Here is a 23,260-nt window from a genome sequence, read left to right as displayed (position 1 = left end):
CTGCTTTAAAGGAAAGGAATAACACTTGTCCTGTGGCACTCCATGTAGAAGAGGGACATACTCAGTGCCATCATTCTAAAGAGGTGATCACTAGATATCTGTTTTGCTGGGCACAGAAAATTCAAATGACTAAATCAGTGTTGATCAAACTCAGTACTAGGGGGACACCTTGGTAATTGTCATGCCAGGTAGTCAAAATTTTCCCTGCAACCTCTCCAACTTATTTTATAATGTCTATATCTATCTAGGGATTCTACCTAATATTTTACTTGAAAAGTTATTCCTTTACTCATTTTCACTTTCCTGCCCTTCCCCGCATCTTTCCTACTTACCCAGCATTCTCTTTCTTCTCATTCTCCCCATTCTTCAAAATCCCCTTCGCATCCTACCTCCTCAATTAAGTCTTTTCAACCACTGCTCCTCTTGCTGATCTGCATTTTTCTAATATCCGAGGGTATCATTTTCAATGATAGGGTTTTTGGTTGTCTACTTTGTGTGGATTTTTGTTTCCCTTGAGGGTATCACACATGACTTGACTTATACATTTTCCACAGAGCATCTAAATTAATATAGTGAAATCTGCCTGGTGGTGAGGTAACAGGGTGATGCTCCCAGAAGCTTAATCATCAACCTTCTGGTTCCAGCCAGTGTGGGGTCTACATACTAGTGGTCAGCGTGTAGTCACCATCCTCCACGTGGGTGAAGGGCTTAGTTTCTACAGATCGACTCAAAGATATGTGTCAGATTGTCATGTATACCCATTGAGGAGGAACTAGGACTCCGAACTATCATTCTAGCTACCTTGCTTGACTGCTTCTCCTTTGTTTCTGCATCCCCTCACTCCTCTCATTGTTAACTCCTTGTGCCTGCTCTTTGGGGCTCAGGGAAGGCCTAGGAAACTAAAGCCTTTTTTCTGCAAACAAGAAACAGGGCACCTGGAGGGTGCTTTTGTACCCAGGAAGGCCCTGCAGGGTCCTGCTTGGTTTCAATCCCCCTTTTCTTTGATATTCCTCAGTCCTGAGGGGAACAGGGGTAGGTCAAGAAGGGGAATAAAATTTTGGATAGAGAGGTTAATCATAAACTTGGCAAGGGAGTTCAGTTTTAGGGGCACTGGGTTTCATACCCAGTAGCTACACAATACTAATGTGGATCTGTGCCATCATTGATTGACTCACTGTCTTTCTCTGCCCCCAGCATCTGAGAGCCTAGTACACTGCTTGGCACACAGAAGTATTTAGTCCGTAACTAGGCTGTCTAATTTAGAGCTATCTCATTGCACTACTCAGTAGCAGGGTATGCTTCCACTCAGGGAGGTTAGTCTCATTCATTCTGTGTAATTGTGCAACAGACAAAAGGCTTTGCATTTACCTACGTAACTGTCTTGACAAATGACAGATCTGTTTTACCTATGCTTTCAGCCTATGATCAGTAACTGTCATTTATTTTTTAAAGGTCCTCCTGGACCTCCAGGTGAAAAAGGAGATAGAGGTCCCACTGGAGAAGTTGGTCCACAAGGCATTCCAGGTCCAGTAGGTACGGTAACTACTCCATCATATACTGCAGGGCTAGGTAATGTACATCTGTGAATGTGTGTAGGGGGAATCAGTTATTTGACTGGTTCCCTGTGTGGCATGTGTGTGTGTGTGTGTGTGTGTGTGTGTCCGCATGTGTATGTTTGTGTGTGTTGAGGGCGTATCAAATGATATCAAATGATAATCACTATCATGTTCTGAATGGTAAGCAGTGACTCTTGATTTTTAAAGAAAGTTAAGTGCTTTAACAACATGGGGTTGTTCATTAGTCTAGAGAGTGCTCACCATATCACTGACTGCAAACAGTATTTGGCCGACCTAGTTTTAGGTCACATGTGAAGGAAAATATGAAAACCATCTTCACATTGAATATATTTGGAGGTTACCTGGTTTTTAAGATACAAAAAAAAAAACCAACTAATGTAAATCAAAGGCAAATTGGATTATACTCCTTATATGGTCCTTAACTGGAATTTATCTGCTTAAACCTATGCAATCTCAATGTAAATATTGACTAGAATACAGATGACTTTTCCCTTTGCTGTCAGCCACTCTCTGTATCTTACTTAGAGCAAAATTGTTTCAAATTATTTTCTTCTGTAATCCTGAAAGCAATATTTTGAAAGACAATAATAGAAGACAGAAAAAGAGAAAGAGCATGAACTTTCTTTGCTTTCAAAAAAATAAAGATAATAACAGTAACATGATCATCATGTTATTCATGGCTAGAAATCAAATACCTGCATGCTTTTTGAAGGTGGGGAGTATACTGCTCCGTCTAATGATAACTAGAATAGTTTGTGCTGCTAAAGAAATGTCTAAATACCAGGGACTTGATCTTAATTTTCTGTGTTTTGATTATATAAACTGTTCTTCTTTCTGATCAATGTATCAACCAGCCCAGGTTACATCAGAAAAACAATTTTTAAAAATGAAAAGCATGAATTTGACACATGCCAGCCCTTTATATCATAGTGCTTAAAAAGCCAATATATAAAGTTTACCTTAAAAAAAAGCTTTTAGAACTATATATATATATATATATATATATATATATATCAATTGTTGGTTTGCCTTTGAAAGTAATACCAGGTAAGATTCTTTGTTCAGAAAAGTCTTTCTACTTGACTGGCACCCAGCAGATCTTAGCAATGGTGCATTAATGTCATAAGCAGGGGAAGTAACCAGTGTTATATTATCTGCCAGAGCGGCTATTGTCAAAGGTCTGTCAACTCCTCCATTACAAATTGCAATTATCAAAGCTTTATAACTCAACCATAAAAGTTCAGTCTGGGCTACAACTTGCCTTCCAAAGCTTCATCTTGGGAACATCTTTTGTAGCTGTTTCGGAATCAAATAGAAAGAGGGATTTAAAAGTTTCAGCTTTTGTTATCACCCTAGACAGATACCGTTGCAAAGCTGCTTTGATTCTTTAAGTGAGGGTTTAGTCTGCTGCTGTTGGTATTGCTCATATACACAAATAGGCATTATCTGGCCCCTCAAAAAAGAGAGGTAGATTTCATTGTTGGAGTGATAAATTGACTCTTTTAGATTTTTAGGTTGCCATTTGAGTTGGTGCACTGCAGCAAAAATATTCAAGTTACTAGGCATCTTTCCTACCTGATTGCTGCAATCTGTTTTTTTCTTTGCCAGATTGCCTATTTGCCCCATGTTTGGTAGGGAATCAGGAAGTTAAAAGTATATGATGGACTGTCTTAATAATTCTACTTCCTGATTTAAGCAGGCTTACTAAAATCCCACCTATAGGGACTTCCCTGGTGGTCCAGTGGCTAAGACTCCGTGCTCCCAATGCAGGGGGCCCAGGTTTGATCACTGGTCACGGAACTAGATCCCACATGCTGCAACTAAGAGTTCACGTGCCTCAACTAAAGATCCCACATGCCACAACTAAAAGATCCCATGTGCCACAACTAAGACCTGGTGCAGCCAAACAAATAAATAAATAAATATTACAATGGGAGTGTTTAAAGAAAAGACAAAAGAAACCCTGTACCAACAAAACAAAACAAAAACAAACAAACAAAAAATACCTATACATGCAAATGAGCCCACTAAACTCAGCTTGACTCGAAACCATGATATGAAAATCTGAGAAGATATACGTGCTTAGTAGTATTAAATAATCAGTATATTAAATATATTACAATTGTTACTCATGTACTGGGGTGGATATTATATTAAACTGTGCTTTATCTCAAAATAATATAATAGAAATTCATTTCAGCATGCCATTTCCTTGGAAGCATGCCAAGGAGAATTACCTATAACCTTTTACTTTAAAAAAATGTTTACTGAATACTTTCCCTGTGCCTGGGACACACACACACACACACACACACACGGCTACATTATTGTTTGGGATTACAATGGAATATGTAAAAACAAGAGCATGAGAGATAGAGTAATATATTCCTGCACTAGGGCCTCAGTATTTTTTTAATAAATATTCTTTGATACTTCTCATTGCTTGACTTGTGATTTTTCTGGGACAAATCTTAAAAGTCCAATTTTTAGCTTACATTTCAAAGTTATCATTTCAGCTGTAGCAAAATTCTGCCATTTGAAGATTCCTGATTAGACTATATAAGGCTTCCAGTTAAAACTCTAAGATTTTTTTTTCTTGTGTGTTTTTATTTTTAGTGACAATCTGTTACATATTGAATATCTACAGGGTACTAAATGCACTATGTTTCTACTTACTGTTACTGTTATCTATCAATTTTTACACATGAAAGTTTAGGAAAGACATTGTTCCTCCATTTGGAGATTCACCTCCTTCATATCCATTAGTGAAATTAGATTGTTTCATTATTCTCTCAAATCTTCATGCAAAATGAATTATTACCACTGTTTTGGGTTTTTTTTTTTTTTTCTTCATTTACCATATAGGTCCTCCAGGTCTTAAAGGTGATCGAGGATCCATTGGTTTTCCTGGAAGTCGAGGATTCCCAGGATCAGCGGGGAAGACCGGGAGGCCAGGTATTATGATAATGCATATTTTCTTCACAGAATATGTAAAATAAACACCAGATCATAGATATTCCTTTCAACTTCTTAGATAACAAAAACAATGGTCATCATAGTATGAAAAGCAGCACTCACATGCAGTTTATTTTCTGATCTGAAACATTTTGAAACTGATTTCTGTCCACCTGAGGAAAGTTTCTATGTCCAAAAGGAAAACAGTTCCATATAAAATCACAACAGAGGATCTGTCAACTCCACACCACTATAAATCACCATGAAGAATGGTATCTATCTTAGAATAAAGAGAGTGGAAAGACTGGTAGAGAAAAACAAACAAGCATAGTATTAACACCCCTTTAACCAAAACCGCCAAACCCTGTTAAGTTACAGTTAGCAAAATACAGGCAGACCTGAAATCCTATCCTTTACAAGATAACCTGCCTGCTACTGTATATTAGTACTTAATAATCACCATGTTCGGGCCCTTTACAATTTACATACATGATGATATTATTTCTACTCCTTATGCCGCTAGCCTAAGCTTGAATTGTGAACTGTACACAGAAATTTTAGAAGAGAGCAGGGGACAGAAAAATGCAGAACCAGTTAGCTGTATTACCAAGTGGTAAGTAATAAAACATTTGTAAAGTGGGACAAAACTAATGGAAGCTGGAAGCTGTGGAAGTAGAAAGTAGCGTGATTAACTCTGTACAGCAAGACAAGATGTTACAAAGAAAGTCGTGTTAGAGCTGGCCTAAAGATGCGCAGAATTCCTTTACATCTGTGGTTCTCAAACCTGAGCAGACATTAGGATTACCTATAGAGCCTGTTAAAACAGCTGACTGGGCTCCACCTCCGGAGGACTTTCTGATACAATAGGTTAGGGATTGGGCTCCCTGGGGAATGTTTACTCCTCACAAGTTTCCAGGTGACAGTGATGATGCTGACCAGGGAGCACACTTTGAGAACCACATCTTCAGGTGAAGAAAACTGGAGAAAGAGAGACTGTAAAAATGAAAGCAGGGGTAGAGTAATAAATCCCTTGACAAAAGATATTCTCCGGATATTACTTCCTTATTAAAAGACTCAAATTTGGTAGAAATATGAGCAGCAGTGCCTGGTACTAGTTTAGTTATACTGCAGATTAAAGCAGTGAATGCATTCTTCCTCTACAAGAGTCCAAAGAGGGTAACAAAATTAGAAATAAAATCTACTAATTGTCATTTTCTAATTAATGACACAGCCTGGGCTATCCGAGTAATATCAAAGCAAAGTGATTTCAAAGCAAAAAGATTAAGAAAGAGCAGCCCCATTTATTTTCTGTTTTCTCTCCTGCTCTCCTTTTCTTCCCCACCCTGCCCTCTTCCTTCCACATGTATTAAGTACTCAATATATATATACAAGGGACAATGCTTGGTACAGGGAAATGAGAAGTAAATAAGACACAGTCCTTAACTGATAAAGTATACAAATATAAGAAGAGAAAGGGAAGACTTTCTTCTTGATCCATGGCAGATCTATAGAGCATTTACCATCTGACAGATTTACTGCAGAGAGCTTGGAGGATTTAATTGAAGTGTTATCTTACATACCTTCAAAATCCCTAGAGTACTCTGAACAGAACCTCATTAAATGAACTAGGTTTTCCAGCAATGTAAATAATGTGCTTCTCTCCAGTTAGACTCCTGGAGTCCATTCAAAGTCTGATTCTAAGGGTGAGTTATGGTCTTTCTTAGGAATGTCTAAAATTATAGACCACGATGAATTCCTTTATTTATTTGACAAACAGCTATTGAACACTCTGTGCCATTCATGGAGATATTTATAGTCGAATATATGGGTTTGGAACTCAGAGGGGAAGCCAGAGGTAGAAAGACAAAGTTGTAGCTGTGCTCATATAAATGTTCACTGAAGTCAATGAATTTTAATAATCATTGATTTTAGTAATATTTTATGGGTAGGCAACAGTGAGAAGAGAAAGGGCCTAGGATAAAGCCTTGAGTGGTTCCAGACGTACAGACTGAGCAGAAAGAGCAAAGCAGCCGGAGTGAGGAAGAAAACCCAGAGAAGGTGGTGTGGAAAAAAACCAAAGGAGTTCCAAAAGTTGGTCAAGTGAGATGCAGTCAACAGAAAGCTTCTTCCATTTGTTGCTGTGAGGATGTTGCCTTTACTGAGAGCAGCTTTGGTGGGGCTGGGTGGAGTGGGGTGGAAGCCAGATTGGGGAATGCCCAGGGGTGCCAGGTGATGAGGCTGGTAGACAGCGGGGTAGAGCAGTCTGGCTCTTCAGAGGGGGAGGAAGAGATGGGTTTTTTCATTTGATTTTGTTTTTTCTTTGAAAGTGAATTTGAATACTATTTAAATGCTGACAGCAAGGTAAAATAGAGAAGTTGTTGAAGATACAGAGGAAAGAAGGGTTAAAAAGATTGTGGAAGGTTAAGAAGAAGGTTGAAGGTGAAGAATTCAGGAAATAGAAAGAAGCATTAGGCAGAGGAGGGAAGATGTCACATCTGAATTGAAGTAGGTGAAAAGAGCTGGGCTGGACTAAGTGTGCCTGTGTGTGAAGATGAGGAACCCAGTGCCTAGCTCATGGCAGGGGCTCTGAAAATGCTTGAAGTCACAATGATGCTGTTGAAAATACCTCCTCTTATATTGATATTTAAAGTTAGAGTGGCGGTATATTACATACCATCTACTTCTTACTTTTCAGTGGCTTTCAGAAATATTAGTTCTTTATTTTTGACAGAAGAGTGACATATCTGACAGGAGGTGGTTAACTCCAGGTTTTGACAAAGCCCTTGGGCTCGTTTTTAGCCTAAGATGTCATTATAAAGGAGGGAGGAATCCCTGTTCTCTAGAAAGGATGTTTTTAATGTGTTCAAGTGTGAGAAAAGATTTCCAAGTGTCGTCTGTGAGGAAATCAAGGAATCATGCTAAAATGACATAAAACATTTTTTTTTATTTATAAGAAGGAAAGTGGGTCATTTGTTCAGCTCTCTGGCTTGAACAGAGATCAAGGTATCGTTAAAATACCTAAGACAGGGACTTCCCTGGTGGCGCAGTGGTTAAGAATCTGCCTGCCAATGCAGGGGACACAGGTTCGAGCCCTGGTCCGGGAAGATCCCACATGCTATGGAGCAACTAAGCCCGTGCACCACAACTACTGAGCCTGTGCTCTAGAGCCCGAGAGCCGCAACTACCGAGCCCACGTGCCACAACTACTGAAGCCCACATGCCTAGAGCCCATGCACCGCAACAAGAGAAGCCACCACAATGAGAAGCCCACGCACCGCAACGAAGAGTAGACCCCACTTGCCGCAACTAGAGGAAGCCTGCACGCAGCAACAAAGACCCAACTCAGCCAAAAAATAAATAAATAGATTTATTTAAAAAATAAAATACCCAAGACAAACTACAACATGAAAAAACTTCCCAGAGTAATTTTACAATTATTTTCTAATTCTGAAAATAACGCTAGAATGATAAAATTAAGCTTGTTTATTACATTATCTTCTCTGAAAAGAATTAGAACTGATCAGTTACACCATTTTAACCCCCCTCCCCCAATTTTTGTTTAACATCTTAGATTTTTCCTCTTGAGGAAATCTAAAACTTTGGTATTATATCTTATAAAAGCCTACCGTCCAAAAAAAAAAAAATAGAAAAGGTTTTAGGTACTTTGTGCTAAATTAATGATTCTTGTCAATTTAATATTACCTGAAATGACTGAATCACAATTAAAAAATGAATTTAATGATGTACAGTGTAATCATATATGCAAAGCAATTAGAGACTATTATACCATGATAAGGAATGGTTGGCATTTCAAAATAAAATTTTAATTGGAAATAGCTTCAGTTTTTAAGTGCTAAATCTCAATTTTCATGTTACTCATCACACGTTATTTTGTATTTTTTTTAATCTGGTAAATTGGAGATCAAAAAAGTCTTCTCTAAGAGGTGAATAAGGACAAATGTTCGAAAACAAAGCATGGATAAGGCAAAGTAAACTAGAGAAACAGACCAAAAAAAACAACAAAATAATGATTAAAACTGCAAAATAAAATATAAAATAATTTTGCCATAAAAAAGTGAAATGAAAAAATCCTCTCATTCACTGAAAATAAAATTAGCTAAGTTATGTTGTAAAACAAATAAGAGCTACCATGTCTTACATGCATCTCTTAAGAGCAAGGCCCTTTATAAACATTGCTGCTAATTTTCAAGGCAAGTTTGCAATGGAGGGTACTATTTTTTCATTTGAAAGAAGAATAAACTTCAGCTCAGAAAGGTTTAAAGACTTGTTCTGAGCCACATACCTGATAAGTGGCAGAGCAAAATAATTCAACACAAGAGAATCTAAAATTATTGTTATTATTCCAAAGCTCATGATCTTTGAACTATGCCCTTTGAGCTCTTGGATGAAAAGAGAACAGTCCTTGATTTTGCTGGAGGAAATCAAGAACATTAATGAAGATTTTGACTTAGAGATAGATGGCTCTATGGTCAGTCCTGCATTTATGCCAGGAAGGTGATTACTTACAAGACATATCTGACGACTCTTGGAAGAAGAATCGATATGTGAGAACAGCACCCCTCTAGTGAGATGCAGTTGTCATCGTTGAATTTTCTTGTTGGTACTAAGGGCTTAACCTCTGGATATAGCTTTAGGAACCTTAGGTGAAATAGCAACCCATTAGCAAAGAGCAGGGTCTTAACAATGTTTCCATATAAGGTCCTGACCCTTATTAGCACAGGGTCTGTAGCACACCTCTAAAGTATGTGAATGAGGTTTCTCGAAGCCGAAAGTAACTATCTAGAGGGTTAGACACCCCTCAGACCTTCCCAGCTTCCCCCAAGACTGAGGTAATTGGGATCTCACCACTCCCAGAAATTCATTCACAGCTCCATCTTTGCTAGGCTTCACATAAAAGAAATAGAAAACAAGACAGACAAATTGTAATGGGAACAGAAAAACAAGGTTTGGGATAAGATGGAGGATACCAGGCTTTCTGGGAGAGGGAGGAAGACACAAAGAAGGAGGAGGAAAAGGAGTGTGAATAATCCCAAACAAACTGCTTACACCTCAGTTTTGCCTACTTTAGGAAAATGGAACATTTAGTGTCCTGGTAAGTAATCTGAGATAATGTATGTAAAGGACCTACCCATAAAATGCTAAGTTCATAAGAGGGTTTCTAAAATGATAGCTATTAGTATTATCATCATCATCGTCATCAACATTATTATGTCTGAAAATCTGTAGATTGTTATACGTTGTTATTCTAGATGACCTTGTGTTGCTGTCTCCATTTCAAGCGCTGTGAATTGCCTAAATTTAAAAAAGTTTTTTCTTTTTATTTATTTTTATTTTTCTAAAGGAAATTCTGGACAAAAAGGCCAGAAGGGGGAAAAAGGGAGTGGAAGCGTGCTAAGTAAGTTTATGGTTTCTTGGTTTTTTTGTGTGTGCCTTTGTAATAAACAAGCTTGTGATAGTGGTGGTCTGGGCTTGAGGCAAAGGTTGAGAACTTCAGTGTTGATCCATGGGGATTCTCTGGAAGTCAGCCACAGCTTTCTACAAATAAACTGTGCTAACTGGTGTAAAACAAATAGATTAAATTATACTACTCTAAATCTCATTACCCATTTGTATTTAGTTTTTGTGATGAGTGTAATTTTCTAAAAATTTCACATAGAAAATTGTTCAATTTTCAAGCCAATTTCAATCTGCTGAAAGAGAATCAAGCTTATGAATAGAAACAATACAGCCTCCCTACCTACTAACTGAAATAACTGAAATGTTACATATAGGAATTTGAACAATCTAAGAACAGGCTAATTCTCTGACAGCTGGGGTATTTTTGTGTGTTTTGTTTTGTTTTGATAAAAACTCGAGAAGTGGTATTCGATATCCCAGACCTTCAAAACTGCAACAGAATAGATTTCACAACAGGGATCTCTGTGGGTGGAATGCTGACCTCATGTTCCAATGTAGAGGATCTGTACATTGGATCTTGAAAACTAGATATTAGATAAGATATCTTCAGTAGTCACAGTGCCATAAGTCAATGGTTGTGTGTCTAGGCCAAATCTACCAGATATAATGAAAGGATTTTGAAAGGGAATGAGGAATCCACACTTGATTTCTCAGAAACCAAGGGTTCCTCCTCTGTGTTCCTAGTTGGAGCTGCATGTAGTGTGTGTGTGTGTGTGTGTGTGTGTGTGTGTGTGTGTGTGTGTGTGTGAGAGAGAGAGAGAGAGAGAGAGAGAATAAGTGATACACACACAGCTATCATAATCTTTACCCATCAAGGGTCTGTTTTAGGCAGATTTTCACAAATCCTTTAATGGATCCCCAAATCTAGCAGTTTTCAGTTGTAATTATTGTTTAAAAAATACAGTCCCAGTTTCTCTGTCGTAGTAAAAATAATTATTTTTACCTCATACACTGTGTTGATGCCACATTTAGGCAACTTAGGGTCACCATTGTGAATGCCAGCCATTTAAGTGTGGTGTAACTACATGATGCTTTCTACAGTTGTTTTCATAATTGTTTGCATTGTTGAAGTGTGTTTGCCCCTAAATTGAACAACACTGAGTATTGTGTGTCTCCTCAAAGTGCTTTAGTGTTAGTCAATAATTATTATTGTTGTTATTATTATATTAAGATAATAGAAACAATAGGAAAAATTCTCCTTTGTGTCCATTTATTCTTTGATGTGATCACTTTGATCTGTTGTTTTACTTTTTATTCCATTTCTTCTCTCTTCTCCTTGTCACTCCATTTATTTTCTCTGAACTCCTGTGTAACTCTTCCCTATCTGCATGTTTATTTCTATCTTTATCTCTACCTTTATCTTTGATTCTTCTTTATCTCCTTTTCTCCTTTTCCTGAGACTTTCTCTGAGCTTCTTAACCTTGACTCTGGTTAAGCTTGGCAAATAAGGGACACCTTTATTTTGTAGCCTGTTAATCTAACACCCACACTGTCTTTTGTTACCTGAGGTTATCAAATGCTTTGAATTTTTTTTTTTTTCAGATACGTTCAGATATGTTTTCAGTTACAGATATTTTCATGGCTGTTTTGAAGTTTACGTGCTTGCTTTCTTTGAGGAAGTATTAAGAGAGATTTCTGTGTATAAATGTGTGTGTGTGTACATAGCCTCCAGATTCCTCTCCACGTACCCAGCCCCTCATGGAGAGTATATAATTCCTTAATGTTTCAAAAAGACAGAAAGAATCAAACACAGAAACATCTATACAGTGTGTTCTGTTTTCTCCTTATTTAAGTTAATATGCCAGTCATCTGCTATGGCAGTGTATGTGGCTCTTTTCTCTCAGTGGCTACACACTATTCCATTATATAGCGCTACCATAATTAGCATAATGTATCATTCAGTTCCCTAGTCATGAACACTTGATGATTTTTCTTTGCTTTAGCTTGGCTTTAAGAAACAGTGCTACATTCAGCACTCTTTTACATGATCTTGTGAGAATATTTTTTAATAGAGAATTTGCTAGCAGTTGAATCAATAGTTCAAAGGTGACGTGCATTTTACAATTTGATGGATTCTTACAAATGGCTTCCAAAAGGTTGTGCCAATTTGTTCCCTGTGAAAGTGCGTGATTCCCCACATATTCAATTAATTCTGGTTTATGAAAGTTTATATTGAATTATTTTGCTGTACTTTTAGAAAATATTTTTCAAGCATGATTTAAATGTAACAAAAATAATCATTGATTTCCTCTTTTGTTTTTTGGTTCAGCTTTTTAAAATTAATTTTTATTAGAGTGTAGTTGATTTACAATATTGTATTGGTTTCTGCTGTATAGCAAAGTGAACTAGTTATACATATAGATATATCCACTCTTTTTTAGATTCTATTCCCATATAGGTCATTACAGAGTACTGAGTAGAGTTCCCTGTGCTATACAGTAAGTTATTATTAGTTATCTATTTTATATAAGTATGTATATGTCAATCCCAATCTTGAAATTTATACCCCCCCCCTTCCCCCTTGGTAACCACAACTTTGTTTTCTACATCTCTGACTCTATTTCTGTTTTGTAAATAGGTTCATTTGTACCATTTTTTGAGATTCCACATATAAGCAATATCATATGGTCTTTGTCTTTCTCTGTTTGACTTACTTCACTCAGTATGACAATCTCTAGGTCAGTCCATGTCACTGCAAATGGCATTATTTCATTCTTTTTTATGGCTGACTAATATTTTATTGTATATATATACCACACCTTCTTTATCCATTCCTCTGTTGGTGGACCTTTAGGTTGCTTCTATGTCCTGGCTATTGTAAATAGTGCTGCAATGAACATCGGGGTACATGTATCTTTTCGAATTATGGTTTTCTCTGGATATATGCCCAGGAGTGGGATTGCTGGATCATATGGTAGCTCTATTTTTAGTTTTTAAAGGAACCTCCATACTGTTCTCCATAGTGGCTGTACAAATTTACATTCCTACCAACAGTATAGGAGGGTTCCCTTTTCTCCACACCCTCTACAGCATTTATTGTTTGTAGATTTTTTAATGATGGCCATTCTGACTGGTGTGAGGTGATACCTCATTATAGTTTTGATTTGCATTTCTCTAATAATTAGCGATGTTGAGCATCTTTTCATGTGCCTCTTGGCCATCTGTATGTCCTCTTTGGAGAAATGTTTATTTAGATCTTCCACCCATTTTTTGATTGGGTTTGCTTTTTTGATATTGAGCTGCATAAGCTGTTTGTATATTTTGGAGATTAATCCCTTGTTGGTCACTTCGTTTGCAAATATTTTCTCCGATTCTGTGGGTTTTCTTTTCATTTTGTTATGGGTGCCTTTGCTGTGCAAAAGCTTTTAAGTTTAATTAGGTCCCATTTGTTTATTTTTGTTTTTATTTTCATTACTCTGGGAGGTGGATCAGAAAAGATCTATCACATCTTGCTGTGATTTATGTCAGAGAGTGTTCTCCCTGTGATTTCCTCTAAGAGTTTTATAGGATCTAGTCTTACATTTAGGTCTTTAATCCATTTTGAGTTTATTTTTGTGTATGGTGTTAGAGAATGTTCTAATTTCATTCTTATTTCCTCTTTTACATATGTGTCAGGACCAGCATAACTCCCTGATCATATTAGGGCAGGCCCCTTTGAAGATCAGGTGGGTTGGGCGGGACACCCTGTGCTACCATCTCACTAAAAGGACCTTCACCTCTGGACAAGTCACAGCACAACTGATTCCAAGATCCCTTTGTGGCTCCTCCAGACAACCTTGGTTCCCGAATGGTGCCTGGCTTCCGCTTGCCTTCCTCTCCTGGTCCTTGGTACTATTTGGCTCTCTGCTCCCTTGCTCATACCTCTACCCACTCCAGCACCCCACCATCACCACCGTCCTGAGCTGGGACGCCTCCCAGGTACTGACTGGCGGGCTGTTCCTACCTTCCTCAGAGCTAGGCCAGGAGCCCTCTGCCACCCACTCATCTAGTGTCTTCTGAACCCATCGGGTTCCAGGAGAAATCTCATGGATACCGATTATATGTGCATTCTCTACCCTCAAAAGTACCAGTCTCAACCAGAGATAGGGATGCCCTAAAAGAATCCGTTTGTTCATTCAGCATATGTTTATTGTGTACCTCCTGGAGCTGGACTAAACTGCTTATAAGATAGCCATTGTCCCTGGACTTCCTGAACTAATTGTCCCAGGAACACATAGACGTGGAAACAGGCAGTTATATAATAGAGCAGAGGTATATGGTGGGAAGGAACAGGGCTCCATAGGTGTTCAGAGTAGGTCAAGATTTTTTAATTCCTTAGAATTTTAAAAAGGTAAATTGACTTTGATTTGCTTAGTTTGCATTTATGTCTTCTTATTCTCCAATTTATGGCATATTTGTTTTCAAGTTTTATAGTGAGGTCTAGTGGAGCTGGGGCAGTTCATTCAACATTTTTGAACCAAAAAACAAAACTTGTTTCCTTAAAATACCGAGCTGTTTCAAGCAACAATATTTTGATCATAAAAAAAATTGCTGAAAAAAAAAGATGAAATTGTTTTAGTCTAAAAAGGTCTTTTCACCAGCCTGCTGCATTTAGTATCCTTGGTAAAAGCACATGTAAAAAACAAAGTTCCTAAGTGTGCTAGTTACGTTATTGAATAAAAACTGTAAAAAAAAAATTTTTTTAACACAACTCATTGTACTTCATGCTTTAAATATCCAGTATAGATCCTGGAGAAAAATAAATATTTCAGTAGAACTGGAGATATTTTGTGTAGGTGAAGAAAGGGCTGACAGTGAGAAAGGAGAAAATGTAAGAAAAGGCAAACTAAAAAAAGGAAAAATGTGGGATTCCATGTTAGTTTTGAATGTCTCTCTATTAATCAACAGATTGACTTTTCTCAACTCTCCTTTCCTTCAAGGTTTAACACATAGCCCCAGGATTCACAACATTAATGTTCTAGTAGAATTCTCAGTAGTGTCCCTATGTGTGTCTCCCCACTTCCATTCATTCCCCAGTGAAATGGGCATCGTATTGCCTACCTCACTGGATTGTTGTGAGGGTCACGTAAGATATTGTGTGTATGCAGATGCTCTGTAATACTATAAAGTGCTTTACACTCATAAGGCATAGTTCTCAGTGGTCATGGTCTCTCTGAACTGGAGCTGCTCTTCCTCACTGGTATAATGCAGACATTTAAAACCTGTAATCAGGACAGGAGTGAGAGCCAAATGAAAATGCAAGAAGCTAAATAAATGCCATGGACAAAAAGAGGTGCTGGAGAATCAGATAAGATTTTACATTAGATAGAGCAACGCAAGTATGACCAGATCACAAATCAATGAGTTTGAGCCGAGCAAAAGAGCATAAGTTATAAATAAAAGGAGTGACTAAACAGAGTGCACGCCAGAGGCCAGAAGCTGTCAACAGAGGTCAGAACAAAATGTCAGGCTAATAAAACGGGAGTTCCAGTCTCTGAGGAACAAAGCGTGAGCCCAAGACGCTGCTGATGAAAAAGCTCCGAGAAGTGTTGAAACAAATTAGAGTTGTCAGTGGTACTCTGGGTCTGTGCTGGCTTGACACCAAAGTCTCCAGGAAAAAAAGGGGCAGAGAGGAATCAGATCATCCTCAGTAGTAGCAAACTGGCAACGATGACGAGCCAGTTAAAGCAAACATCTGAAGATGAGTTGTATCTCTTTGCCTGTGGTTTAATTGGGTAGGACTTCCTACCCCATTCTGTACCGGGGAACAGGCAACACCTGGGAGCCCTCTTCTTCTGCAGCAGTACTTGGTCCACACTTGCCACTGACGGCCCTGATCCCAGGGACCCTGGGGGACAATGCCAGGGGGTTCGGTTCACCAGTTATCTGACACCCCAGACTGCAGAGGGATTCTTAAGTGTGTCAAATACGAACCTGAACTTTCCAAATTAGGGGAGAAAGGCTGTTTTCTTTAGACAGAAGTAGAGGCTGAAATGCCCAGTTCAAATGCACAAATTACACCAAATTTAATAACATATAATAAAAAGAAAACAAGTCTGCACCAAGTTCTAAAGCTTGTCCTAATAGTTTGCTGTGTTCTCACCCTAACTTGAAAGTGTATGTGTTTCAAGCAAACAGAATTCCAGCCATACAATGAAACACTTTGTGTGAGGTTCTGTCCTCAATATACCAATTACTAATGTGTCATTTGTTAGTGTTTTCTACTGTGCTTTTTACCCAATAAGACTGTAATCAGGATGTGAATTTAGAGTAAATGTCTTATTTTGAAACTCATACAATGATACGAAATATCTGTGTGTCTTTCATTTAATTTCTGCTGAGGGCTCAGCACAACCTTAAATGAATTCTGGTCTTTCTCTAAGCATTCAGTTGACCAAAGTAAAGGCTTCTCTTCCAAACATGAAATAAGTATAATAATGAGCTTTTAGAAAATATTTACTCTCTAATGCAGGGACTTTAATGCGTTATCTCATCTGATCTTCAGAAGAGCCTCTGAGGTAAGTCCTATCATCATTTCCATTTTATAGATTAGAAACTGAAGCTCACCACTAAGTGGTAGAACAGAATCACAAAGCCTGGTGTATTGATCTCCAAAGTCCCTATTTGTAACTGTGACTCCATTCAACACTCCCACAACTAGCTTTATATATTTTTTATATATAAATACCACAAATATGTCATACGGAAGGTGTGGAGAGAGAAAGAAGGAAGGGAGAGAAAGAGATTTGTAAAGAGCAATTTGGTTTTCTAGAATGAGCCTAATCATTGAAAGACCTTAACATAAGAGTTCTTACAATATGAACTCCATTAGGTCAAATTCCCCAAAAATATTCTCAATTAATCTCTGTTAGTTTATGTTTCTTCCTTCATATCCCATTCCAGCCATTGCCTCCAGTCTCTTCCCCCAAGTATATTAACTCAGAAACATAGTCTTTCTAGAATGCTTACCTAGCCTCCATTATTGTATTGAGAATTACTCATATGCACAAGGGGAAGAAGCTACCTGCTAATATTCTATCTTTATTTCAGTAACTGGCTCAATTTGAACATTTTTTTTTTCAATATAATGTGATTGCTTTGATGTCCTCTTCTTTTATTGTGTCTCTTGTTTAACTGCACTGTCCTTTTCTCAGTAGCCCAGCTAGGCTTCAGCAGAGCAGAGTGTGCCTGAGCAGTGTTGTCTCCAGCTAACTTAGACAAATGCTGCTCATTCTTGACAGTTATGTGGTGTTTCAAGCTTTATATGATTCCATAAATGGGCACTAAAAACATATAGTATTCCATTAACACAGTACATGTGTTCCTTTGTAGTACGTATAACTAATATGTCTTGTAAATTGAAACAGAGATTTAAATCAGCAGTGAATCCAGTGATTAGCACTGGTCCTGTTTAGGAGTTATCTCAGCTGACTTACAGCCTGATTCTCACAGAGCTAATGAGACGGAAGAAAAAAAAACATCAATACGATTCCAGCCAGGTCTTTTGCATTAGCAAAATTTGAAATTCCTTCAGTTATGTGCCGGAATTCAGATAGAGTAGAAAGACCCAACACGCCACTCCCCATGCCTCCACAACCTCGGAGGGCCAAATGGCTTTTTTCAGAGAACCAGGTCCTGGCTTCCTGTTCTGCAGTACATGTAGTCTTACACTAATACAAGATTGTTTCTTTTGTTCCAATTCAAGCACTTTCCGAACATAGGTTATAGGTTCCAGCCTTTTTTTTGGCCGCACCTGGTGACTTGTGGGACCTTAGTCCCCTGACCAGGGATTGAACCCGGGCCCTCGGCAGTGAGTGCATGGAGTCCTAACCACTGGACCACCGAAGTATTCCCGGTTCACAACCTATCATTTGCTCCCTTAACCTGGCTTCTCTGGCCATGCATTGCCCTACAATGTGAGTCTCAAGACGAGATTCCCTAGAACAGCAGTTACTTGCTTGCACATGAAGTGTCCCAGAAATATCTCCCACTGTGCCTTAACCTACAGGTCCTGACCCTTTCCTGGGGTACTACAGTTATTTTCATCCCCTGCTTCACCTGAATTGTCACTCATATCCTGCTTAACCCACTGCGAAGTAAGAACTTTTAAGTTATAATAGATTTACTCAATATCATCTGAGGTTTAGTACAGTTTATTTTGACGCAACACATTCTCAGTCTTTTAATTATTCAGTCGCTGAACTATGGGTGTTCAGTGTCATCATGGTTAACTTTGCTAAGTCACTAATTTCCAGTGTAACCAAATGTCTACTACCCAGCTATTCTGCAGTCCTCAAATCTTGGGGGTCAGTTCTTTAATATTGAAATAAAATTGTTTGAGCACCAACCTCACATTCTAAGGCAATTCCAGTGCCTCCTGTCTGAAGTAGATCGACGAAAATATGGAAAAATTATATTCCCCATGTCTCCTCATTCAAATCCCTGCCACGGCTGTGATAGTGGGTTTAGTAGGGTTTCTAGAAATTCAAGTGCTCCTGAAACCTCAGGATGTGACCTTATTTGGAAGTAGGGTCTTTGCAGATGTAGTTAGGCTAAGATGAGGTCATGTTGGATTCAGGTGGGCCCTAAAGCTAACAACTGGCGTTTTTATAAGAGGAGGCCACAGAGACATGGTGAAAAGCTGGAGACAGAGGCAGGGATTAGAGTGATTCGGTTACAAGCCAAAGAACACTGAGACTGGCCGGAGTCATGAGAACCTAAGACAAGGCAAGGAAGGATTTCTCCCCAGAGCCTTCAAAGAGAAAACAGCCCTGCGGACATCTTGATTTCAGACTTCTGATCTCCAGAACTGTGAGAATAAATTTCTGTTGTTTTAATTTGCTGCACAAATTGTGACCATTTAATATCGTAGCCCTAGGAAACTCACATGCCTATGCATCTGTGATCGTTCCTTTCCCTCCACGTCACCCATTCCAACACAGCACCACACCTCTCCTTTCATTTGAGGATGTTCCCTAGCTCCACCTGGGGATCTAAGAGAATTTTACTGAAGACTTATTCATAACAGGAAAATGTGAGCAGAAGAGTCTACAACTTTCAAGTTGAACCTTAGACTTTACTGTGTCGAAATTCCTGGCTAGATTAGACTCCATATTTTCCTCACTGGCCGCTCTCCTCGGTCTCTCCCCTGCCATCAAAATACTTTGCATACTCGTGCTCCACTGAAATCTTCTCCCTCTGGTTTCTCCTCTTTACCCTGTTTGGGGGCTTCCAGAATACTTGTTTTTTTTTGACTGCTGGAGTAAGATTCAAAATCTGTTAAATTATTTTTCCAAGAAATTCAGCCTATTTCTCCAAACATCTGATATCCAGTGTAAAAAAATAATAATAATCAGTCAATCTAAGAAAGAAATGGAAACTTTTATTCGGGCCAAATTTGAGGATTATAACTCAGCAAGAGCATCTCAGGTCTGAGAACTGTTCCGCCCATTAGAAGTCAAGGCACAGTTATATAAGTTTTTTGAGGCAGAGGGCTGTACATCAAATGATGTATTATTGACAGTTTACATAATCCAGATCTAAGGGTCATCGTGGTAAGTCATGTGATCCCGTACATGATCAAGAAGGAATGTTATCTTTGAAGGAGTTGTCTTGCTAATACTAGGAGAATGTTGTTCTTTATGGTTGAGCAGGTATTTCTGCTGATGGGGGAGGTCTGGTCGATGCATAAGTCAGATACACAATGCACAGTAGAAGAGAGAGTGGAATCCAAAGGGCAGAGAAAATTTTTTTATGTTTAAATTTTTCTTGTCTTGCCATAAAATGAGTTTTATTTCACACCAGGATGTGCCTTTCATAGTTAAATACCTCATTAAGCTAATTATCTTAAATTAAAAAATCAGTTCCCTTTCTAGAGGAATTTTGCCATATTGCAAGGACTTCTGGGTCAACTTGCAACCAGACTTTTTAAAAAAATGTTACATTTGAAACAAATATAATAATTACTATTGAGTAATAAATTTAACCCTAAATCCTAATTCCAATAAATGATACAAAAAAAAGAAAGCACGACCATGAGGTTAACAATATGATAATAATTGAAATGAAATGGCTACACTCCTCAAAAGTCATTTTACATTTTAACCTCAGTTCTTTACTTCCACTCAAGTAGCAGTGATGGACACAATGCAAAGACACCCCATAGTCCACATTCTTCCTGACTTCCCTTTTCAAATTAAAATTTTGTCTACTAGAGCTTGTTGCAAGAAAGAAAGTGGGGCACGAGAGGATGGTCACGTCCCAGGTCTCGCGTGAGTCCGTGGGACTACCACCAAGTGTGGGTTCTTGGCTTTGCGCAGGAAAGAATGCAAGAGCGAGCCATAGTAAAGTAAAAGGAGTTTTATTCAGGGAGATACACACTTCATAGACAGGGTATGGGGCATCTCAGAAGGCAAGAGTCCCCAAAATATGGGTGGTTAGTTTTTATAGGGCAATTTCATAGGCTAATGAGTGGGAGGATTATTCCAACTGTTTTGGGGACGGAGCGGAGATTTCCAGGAATTGGGTCATCGCCTACTTTTTGGCCTTTTATGGTTGGCCTCAGAACCGTCATGGTGCCTGTGGGTATGTCATTTAGTATGCTGATGGATTACAATGAGTGTATAATGAGGCTCAAGGTCTAGTAGAAGTCAACTTGTCCGCCATCTTGGACCTAGTTGTTCTAACCAGTTTGTTGTGTCTTCAATGGCTATGTCATTCTTTTAAGGGTTGTGCCCTGACCCCTTCCTGTCTCAAACATAGTAGATTTTTCCTAACTTTAAAGAAAAGACTTGTATATGAAGCATTTTTATAATTTATTTTGGGCTCATAGATGGCTCCGTCAGTGTCCCCATGAACATGGGACTTTAAATAAAATAGATTTCTTCTTTAAATAAAATAGATTTCAAATATAAAGAAAAGAAGGAAGAACATTTACAACAAATAGCTAATACATAGTCATGTACACACCACCCGCATTTTAGAAGTGTTGTCTTTTTACCATACGGACTACACATATTTCTCTTTTAAGAAATATCATGTTAACTAGCACAGATGAAGCCCCATTTATACCTGCCTCCCTTGCTTTTCCAGGTTAAACTTCTGTCATGGAGTTTACATGTGTCTTTCTATTCGTGTTTTTATATATTTACTACATATGTATGTTTGCATAAATGATAGATGGTATTATTTTCTGTGTTTTATATAAAGGACATTATACTATATCTCTCATTCTGAGCTTGTTCTTTCCCTCAATTTTATGAATTTCAGCTTAACTTGAATCATAGATCCTTTAAAACAGTAAGGACATCAGTGACTATCTGGTCACCACTTATTTTAATTAAATTAATCTTAGTTTTAAAAATAATATAATTTCAGAAAATAAGAAAAAGATTTTATATTCAATTTCTGTCCCCTGTACAAAATTACTGTCAATATGCTTGGATACTTCCTTCTAATCTTTTTATATATCATTTTTTTTGGCATATTAAAATGAAACATTAATGTTAATATAGTCACTTAAATTTTATATTATCATTTTTCTCTATTTTCTGTATGATTCTTTTAACAGGAATGTTTAATGAGTCTAAAACTATCCATCTAATGTATACTATAATTAATTTAGCTATTCCTCTATTCCGAGATATTTAATATATGTTTTACTTCCTCCTTTAAAAATAAGCCTTCAATAAACAAAACAATAATAACTAGTGAACTTGTTAACTTTCACTATATTTGAAGTTATTTTCTCAGATTAGATTAGAAAACCTTTGTAAATTATCTACTCTATTATTTATTTTTTGTCTGGTATCTTATAAAAATATGAATGAGCTATTTGTGTAATAAATATTTTATATATTTTAATATTACACACAGGCTTTTAAAAATATATAGAAATTATCAGTACTCTACACTTTCCTCCAAATCTAGGGAATAAGAGTAAGATTTCCTTTAGAAAGTTAAACTGCAGTGAATCAGAGCAGAGATATGTCAAACCACCTAACTTGATGGAATATATTAACATATATAAAGAAAAATGTGTTAAGCAAAGAGCACTGGCCAAACCCAGAGGCAAAATCTCATAGCTATGTCTCATTGTAAATTAATAAATTAATTAAACGAACAATTCACTGATTGTGATTTGACTTCTTGTGCAGATTGCCCACAGAGAGAAAATGGCCTTGTCAAGTAGTTAAAAATATTCCCGTTTTTGAGGCAACTACCTTTCTGGTTGTAAGTTGAATTGACATTTAGTCCTGAGAGTCTGTTTAACATTAGTCTGCCACTAAGAGATAAATCCTCTAAACCTACAAATAATCAGGTTTTGGAATATGTGAGGTTTCTGATCAGACCCTGCCACCAGACCGGTCCACCTTGGAGGGCTCTTCGTGGACAGCCACATAGTTTTTTCCTATAATAGACTCACGTTTAAATCAACCTCTCCTTCGCAATTTCCTTTACTGCTTCTACACATAGAAACTATATTCTCTCTAGAGACTGGTGACATACTAAATTCTACTTCTTTCAGTGTTTGATATTTGAAGCATTTGCCAATTTAATCCACTGAGGTAATAGAGATGGCGTATCAAGAAGAGGTCAAAATTCATTCATTCACACCATAAACTCTTCATCAAGTGACTTCATCAAGTGATATTTGGTCAGGTATTGAAAAGATAACGAGAAGGACCTCAGTCTGGGAGAGAAAATTACCTGGTTCACGGTGCCTTGCAGGGCAGTAGTGCTATGCGAGCCTGAGAAGGGATACCAGTCCAAACTGGGGGCTGAGGGTGAAGAAATGGGAGGTGCCAGTGGTGGGGAGGGGAGGAAAGGGTGGGGGGGGATTGAGGAACGAAAGCCCCAGAAATAAAGGAGAGCAAGGCTTATTTGGGAATGTGAGTAATTATATAATTGAACTAAAGGGAGCAAGGAGAGGGGGTGGAGAGGTTTTCAAAGAGTTAAACTGGAGAAGTAAGTAGAGATTAATCATGACCTTATTTGTTCCAGGGGTCACACGGCAGGATTTTCCCTACTGAAATCCTCTATCATACTAGTCTTGTGTTTTCAATTATATCAGGGGTTGGCAAGCTTTTTCAGAAAAGGACCAGCTAGTAAATATTTTTGGTTTGCATGCCAGAAGGTCTCTGTCACACTATTCAACTCTTCTGTGTAGCCTGAAAGCAGCCCTACACAGTATGTAAACTAATGGGCATGGCTGCATTCCACCAAAACTTTATTTACAAAATAGACAGCAAGCTGAGATTGGCTTAAGGCCA

The 23,260-nt window shown here is 38.0% G+C and overlaps 1 protein-coding gene across 3 annotated transcripts in view; it reads left to right on the top strand.

Moving 5' to 3' along the window:
• The window catches only part of MSR1 (macrophage scavenger receptor 1), a 67,903-nt gene that overhangs the window by 30,659 nt on the left and 13,984 nt on the right, over positions 1–23,260 (top strand). For 2 of the 3 annotated variants that reach the window (XM_067721600.1, XM_067721601.1), the window contains exons 6-8: positions 1,453–1,533; positions 4,443–4,532; positions 9,895–9,948. In XM_067721600.1, coding sequence (XP_067577701.1) covers positions 1,453–1,533; positions 4,443–4,532; positions 9,895–9,948 — 225 coding nt within the window. Of the gene's footprint in view, positions 1–1,452; positions 1,534–4,442; positions 4,533–9,894; positions 9,949–13,625; positions 16,265–23,260 lie in introns of those variants that run through there. The other variant, XM_067721602.1, reaches the window with a different exon arrangement.

Source organism: Pseudorca crassidens, chromosome 21 (genome assembly GCF_039906515.1).
Source record: "Pseudorca crassidens isolate mPseCra1 chromosome 21, mPseCra1.hap1, whole genome shotgun sequence".
Classification (NCBI taxonomy): Eukaryota; Metazoa; Chordata; class Mammalia; order Artiodactyla; family Delphinidae; genus Pseudorca; species Pseudorca crassidens.
The sequence above is the reverse complement of the archived record's forward strand: the minus strand, read 5'-3'. Positions and strand labels throughout refer to the sequence as shown.